Below are 6,968 nucleotides of genomic sequence, written 5' to 3' on the forward strand. Positions count from 1 at the left end.
TGCATGTTTGAAAAGGGTTGAAGTGCAGGAATGATCAAGAGAAGAGTTGATAAGGGACCTGAGATAAGGGATAAGATGAGGATAGATTTGTGGAATGAGTGGAGAGGGGCGAGGGTCAGAAGGGGAAGCAGTTGGATAGAAGGGCAGATGTATTGAGGTCAGAAACAGGGGTGAAGGAAGATAACGAGTGGGGAGGTGAATGGGGAGAGATAACAGTAGGATGGGAGGAGCGACAACTTCAGAAGTAAAGATACTAATGATGCCATGACATGTTGGGCATACTATACAGACCGTACATTTCCAATGATAATGCCCTGGAAATTAATGCAGTACCAGAAGAGTCATGGTTGGACCATAAAACTTCTTGATATTGGGATGATACTGTACAATAAACGAATCAGTCATCACAAGAATATTGTGAGGAGATCCCGCCTAACTGGGACGTGGATGACATTCTAGAATTGATGTATAAACTGAAGTCATCCAGACCCCGGTCCTGACACTGTTGTGAATGTGGTTCTGTAGGCGAATCCTGAATTTTGGGCTTGTATCTTAAATCAGGTATTCCAACGAGTTGTGGTGAGTGGTGCCGGTCCACAAGAAGGGCGACAGGGTGGAGCGCTCCAACTATAGACTCCTCGCCATGCTCGTCTCCAGCAGAAAGATATTCACATCGCTATCACTAAAGCAGCTGACACAGTGGGCTGAAGAAAACCATTTGCTTACTAAGTATCAAACTGGTGGCAGGAAGGGGCACAGTGCGATTAATAATTTGTATGCCCTACATTATTTGATCGCCCACTTCTGTGGCATCAGCTTAGAATATGGGGACTGGATCCTATGCTTTGTAGTTCATTTAGCCACTATATAGTGATAGGAAGGTCACTGTCCGTTTAAATCAAGAGGGAATCCTTTCTAAGCAGATGGCCATGAATCGAGTATTGAAGCAGGGCTGCGTTCTGACGCCCCCTGCTGTTCAACCTTTATATTTCAGACAGTTTATAGTGACTATTTCGAATGTAATTTTTTGGAATGCCATTTTCTCGAATCAATAGTGCCGGGAAAAAAAATTGTGATTTTTTTTTTTATTTTATGTTTAAAATGGGGGGGTTCCCCCCAAACCCCTGTTTTTTTTAAACATTTTTTTTTACTTACGAAAACCCCCCCAAAAAATATAAAAAAATATCAAACTAAAAATAATACATTCAACTAGAAAAATTTCAACAAAATGTTTTCGAGAAAATTGCATTTGAAAATATGAACAGATACCATTTCAGACATGCTGAAGAGAGGCGCTGTACGCTATGCAATGCTGCAGCGGCAACTCCTCGCCATGCCCCTGCTTACAAAATTACTATGTTAAAGGATATCGAGACTTGTTGGTTAATATTGACTTGTCCGACCAATTTTGGAGCTCTATATATTCTGCAGAGTCATTAGTCATTACTGCTGCTGCATTTTATCTATGGTGTGAGTTTTTATCTCTACTTGCATTGCACTAATTGAGTTTTAATGTCTTTTTTATGAAGTCTATTAGCGTTAGATATTTTGAAATTTTTAAGAAAATGTACGAGGAATTCGTATTGATGTTTTGTATTGTGGGCTTTCATGTTTTTTTTTTAAAGAAGGATGTATTTTTTTAAATGATTGTTCTTATCAATGTGTATGTTATGATGTGTATGTGCCTAAGGTTATGATTAGCCAACTGCACTAATAAATAAAACATTTTAAAAGTACAGTAATTGGCAAAATCAGAGTCATTAGTCATCATCTAACTTTTCAGGAAACCTTTTAAAAACATGGCTGATTCCTAACAGTGTCATGTGCCAGCTTTGTTTACATTGGATGTTGCGTAGCAATTTCAATTGTATACGCATGCGCGAGCCACATCGAGGCTCGCGCATGCGCGGAGGCTATTAAATGCGGTGCGCCGGCAGTTCGCGCCGGCGACCGGAGCAGACACACGTCTCCGGCGTCCACTCCCTGCATGCCTGCATGTATGCGTGTGTGTGTGTGTGCGAGCGAGGCCCCGGCACGCCCTAAGGCCCATACGCCCTAAGGCCCATAACATTGGCTCGATGCCAGTTTGGCTTGAACTTTGAACGTTTGCTTGGCGTTACCTACGACCTCGCCGATCATGAAGATGAAGCACACCACGCAGGCGAAGAAGAGCTTGTTCCGGGCCAGCAGCTTGTTGTGGCCCTCCGTGGTTGGCGAGGAAATGCCGTGGCAGTGCTGGGCTATGTGCCGCTCCAACTCGATGGGCGTGGAGACGCCGCCGTTCTCCAAGGGGATGCTGGGAAAGGAATCCTTTGAACCTGTGAAAAGACTGGCACAGAATGGCAACAGCGGATTAATGTCAAGGTTCATAGGTGAAATGAGGCACTGGGCAATCAGGACAAAAGAAATAACAATGATAATTATAATGGCAGTGCAACGTGCTAGATCCTTCTCCCCATCTTGTACCGGCCTCATGGGGATAACGTAATATGAATCATTTAAACCAATAACAAAAACTTGTACAAATTGCTAATCCGATTCAATCAAGTAAATAAAAAAAAAAAATAATTATAATTTTGAATGGTAATAAATGTAACCTCTAGTTTAAAAACTGATTTTAAAAAAGAAAGTCAATAGCTCTGTGTTCATCACTTTCCTCCAAATTTTCCTACACTAGGGTTACAATGTATAGCCCTAAAAGAATCTGTGGCTAACAAACTGAACACAAAAAGAAAAACACGTTTCTGAAATGAATTATGGAAGAAATGTTGCCATAACTTGATGTTATCCTGTATATATAATTCCTATTTATATAAATTTGCTACGGATGTCTGTGCATTGGCAACTGGGCATGCACACAGCCATCCTTACCCCGAGACCTGGCTTCTCCTCTCAGGCCCTATTTTTCTAAAATTCTACAAGCCGCCCGACTTCGATAGGGAAAACTATCTCCAGAAATGATCCTCACAGCCAAATTCTGAGGTTTACCAAATAAGTATGTATGTTTCATGGTTACACACACCATAATGTTACGCTAAGTATTGTCAAGAATGAAATGTGCCACAAGCCCAGCGTTGATTATGAACATAGTGATTCAAGTATACAGCTCTTTTATACCACACATATTTGGCAAATATATAGATCTGTGGTCATTCCTATGTTCCCAAAATGCCCTTTGATTTTATGCAAATTATCCTGGATTCCTCATTGGTGCTATTTGTCCCCTTCTCCTTTGTCATAGGGCTATTTCAAAAGAGTACACAGGAATGTTACAGATAGTCAATTCTGGAATGATACACTTTTTATCAGAAATAATTTATATTGTTATTCTAGGTTTTAATATTGTGCTTGGCTCAGACATCTGTAACTTTCTTTTTTATGACTACAAAATATACTGAAAGGGATCATTCACAGTGAAAAGTATACACATTTTAAAAATAGATAGTTTACAACGCTAGCTCAATTAAATAGTTGACTCTTTTTTAATAGATTCTTTTGACGAGAATACACGCCATTTTCTCTCTCATAATGTCCTCCATTTTTTAAAAGAGTCGAGCTCAGACTAAAACCAATAAGATTTTTCTTTAGTGAGCAGCACATCAATGTTTAACTTTGTGTGCTGGCCACTGATTGCTTGGTAGTGCTGCTACCGTTCATGTGTTACAGTATGCAAAATAAAAAAAAAAACCAAAAACAAGAAAGTCACAAATGCAGTTGTAGACCTTGTAGAACAGAGAGAGTGAGAGGGAGAAAGAGAGGTGTTGTAATGTAGACTTGTCATATGATGTCACTGGCCTGGAGTGCTTGCTGTTAGAATGTTGGTGCATGAATGCAGTTCAGGAGAATGTTGTGTGGATCTGTGAGTGAATGTTCTGAGAGTGTCACTTGGGGGCCTGAGCTGGAATAGATGGATGGCCGGTGGGTTTCTCTCCTAAGTATGTTGGTCCAATACCCCTTGTCCCTGTTCTGTACGTCACGTCTTGTGTATAGCTGAAGAGTAACAGGATTGATGTACATACTGTACATCTGTAAAATAAAGCCACCTGGAACAGCTACTGACTCCACAGCAGGTCTGTGTGTGAGTGCCAGCTTTATTAATCACCAACAGACTTTATAACAAGAGCGCGTGCTAGGTCTGCGTACGATATGCCGGATATGTAGATTTCAGCTCAAGAGTGTTATTTTGAATAATCATTACCAGACCATTTCTCGTCATAGAGAAATGAGGACAAAGAATAATCCTGACTAGATTTCCGTGTAGCCATAGTGATGACAACCTGAATCCCAACCTTATTCACCAACCTTAAAAAGTCCCCCAATTATCTTTCCCCGGATAGACCCTCCCTTCGCCCTTCTGCGGCTTGCAGACCCCCCTTTACCCCTTTACCCCTTTATCTCCCCTCTAACTTCCTATAACCTCGCTATTCACCTTCTTTCCTACTGTCTGCTATCTGATCCTAAAAATGCCAACTCGACTTATGAGGGTCAACCTTTTTCTTAAAATCGGATTTTAAAGATCATTCAAGTTACTGGATACCACGACTCGAGGCTTGTCAATGTACCCAATCTTTACTTTAGCCATGTATTGCTAGTTCGAACTCAGGCCTCCTGATATTGATTTGGACTCTAACACCCTTGAGTTCTCTTTTCCTGAAGAAATGACTTCTCTCAAACATTCTTCCCCTTTCAGCTCTTCTTGGCAGGCACTATGGGGCTACTTGCAATGCTTTGTGGTCTGCCAATGTCTGAAATAAATGGATCCAAGAATTATAGTTGCCTCTGTAGGGCCGTCATGAAATGAAATGATATTTTATTTGTATCGCACTCGTACACAAGAGTTTCAGAGCGCGACAAGGCAAGGGAGGGGAACAAGGGAGAACCAAAACAACAATCTTACTAGGTCCAGTGACATTGAGAACGCGCAAGTGCATGGGAGAGGGAAGGGGTAAAGTGCATAGAAGGGGTGAGCGGTAGAAAATGCGGAACAGAGGAGAGAACAGAATAAATAATAAGTAAAATAAATAAATAAATAAATAAAGGTGATAAACAGTGGCAGTGCAGCCAGCAAGTGGCAAGTGCTATAGTCAGATAGGGTATATCTGATAAGTGCAGAAGAAAAGTGGGAGGGGGACTTTATGGGTACAGATACAGACCCCAGTGCAAGGGGTGACTCGGAGGCAGTGCAGGAGGGTGGCAGGGTGAGCAGGTACCTGGGCCGGAAAGACAGAGGGTGGCCAGGTGCACGTTCCAAAGGGAGGCACCCACCGAAGACAGAGATCTGCCCCCAGCTCGTTTCTTTGAAAATTGACTAACCCTGAGGGAGATAGAAGTAGAGGTGCAAAGGGCTCGAGAGGGAAGGTATTTACTGTGGGATAGTTGAAGGTATTTTGGACCCAGGCCCCAGAAAGCCTTGTGGACAATGCAACAGGTTTTAAATTTAATCCTTGCGTCCACTGGGAGCCAATGAAGGGATTTCGGAGCTGGAGGGATATGATCCCAGGGCTTGAGGCCAAGGACAAGTCTTGAAGTCCAGCTCTGGATTAGTTGTAAAGGGTGGAGAGTGGAGGCAGGTAGATTTAGAAAGAGGCTGTTACAGTAGTCCAACCTAGAGAGAACCAGAGCTTGGGAGACAGTGAGCTTCTGGGGGAAGGAGAGGAAAGGCAGAGTATCTCTAAGGAGGTACAGTAAAAAGTTTGACTTTTTAGAGATGTCAGAGATGTGTGCGGAGAAGGAAAGTGTGGAGTCAAAGATGACCCAGAGGTTCTTAGCCTCGCAGGTAGGGGTAGGAGTAGGGCCAAGGAAGGCCGGCCAGAGAGTGAGGGGAAAGGATGGTGAAGGTGTACCAATGAGTAGGATCTGAGTCTTGTTGGCATTTAGACAAAGATCGTTGGCGGCACACCAATTTTGAATGGTGATTAGGCAATCAGAGATGAGGGAAGGAGAGGAGGTGGCCGAAGGAAGCCTGAAAATGAGTTGGGTGTCATCAGCATAGCACTGGAAGTGTGAGCAGAAAATGTAAATGCAGTAGGTGAGAGTTGGCAGGTATTGGTTGAAAAGCCAGGGTGAGAAGTTAGACCCCTGGGGAACACCACAGCTAGAGAGGGAGATGGAAGATAGAAAGGACCCAAGTTGTACCTGGGAGGGTCGATCAGAAAGGAAAGAGGTCAGCCAGGCCAGAGCCTGATCGGTGATACCCAGGTTGTCATGGAGATGATTGAGCAGGGTGGTATGGTTGACCATGTCGAAAGCAGAGGAGAGTTCAAGTAGGATGAGGACAGAGGGAATGTTAGAGTCAAGGTTGGAGAGCAGGTCTTCACAGATGTTCAGGAGAGCAGTTTCCATGCTTCTGGCAGCTCTGAAACCAGATTGGTGTTCATGGAGGGAGCCAACAGAGTCCGAATGAAGGTTAAGCTGAGCGATAGCCAGCTTTTCAAGGAGCTTACCCAAAAAGGCAGTAATGGAAATTAGGCAATAGTTAGCCGGACAAGAGGGATCAGCTGTGGGTTTCTTGAGGAGAGGATGCACAAGGGAGTGCTTCAGAGGGGAGGGGAAAGATCCATAGGCAAAGGAGAGGTTGCAGAAATTGGCATGGGCCGGAGCAAGGATATCGATGTGGTCCTTAATGGTTTTAGAGGAACAGGGATGGACCTATTTTGATAAGGCTTTCATAGATCGGACTTGTCTAGCGACCTCATCAGGGGAAAAAAGAGGAAAGGAGGTGAAAGAGGGTGGAGGGGTAGCTGAGGGAGGGTCAACAGGCCAAAAAAAGGAGAGGGCAGAGGAGGGGGAGCGGAGGAGAGGGGGGACAAGATGTCATCGTTTTTAGAAATGAAGTGAGAGGCAAAGGCATTGCAAAGAGCCTAGGAGGCGAGAGTAGGGGTGGAGACTGCAGCAGGGTCGGCCAGCTCCATGCAGATTTGAAAGAGTTCAGCCGAGTTGTTAGAGGCCACAGACACGTGGGCTTGAAT

The 6,968-nt window shown here is 43.7% G+C and overlaps 1 protein-coding gene across 1 annotated transcript in view; it reads right to left on the minus strand.

The window, feature by feature from the left end:
• SLC30A3 (solute carrier family 30 member 3) overlaps positions 1 to 2,475 on the minus strand; it is an 85,478-nt gene extending 83,003 nt beyond the window's left edge. The window contains exon 1 of the mRNA XM_069605128.1: positions 2,121 to 2,475. Coding sequence (XP_069461229.1) covers positions 2,121 to 2,475 — 355 coding nt within the window. The remainder of the gene's footprint in view (positions 1 to 2,120) is intronic.
• Positions 2,476 to 6,968: the final 4,493 nt, after the last annotated feature.

Source organism: Ambystoma mexicanum, chromosome 4p, assembly GCF_040938575.1.
Source record: "Ambystoma mexicanum isolate Mex_15411 chromosome 4p, UKY_AmexF1_1, whole genome shotgun sequence".
NCBI lineage: Eukaryota > Metazoa > Chordata > Amphibia > Caudata > Ambystomatidae > Ambystoma > Ambystoma mexicanum.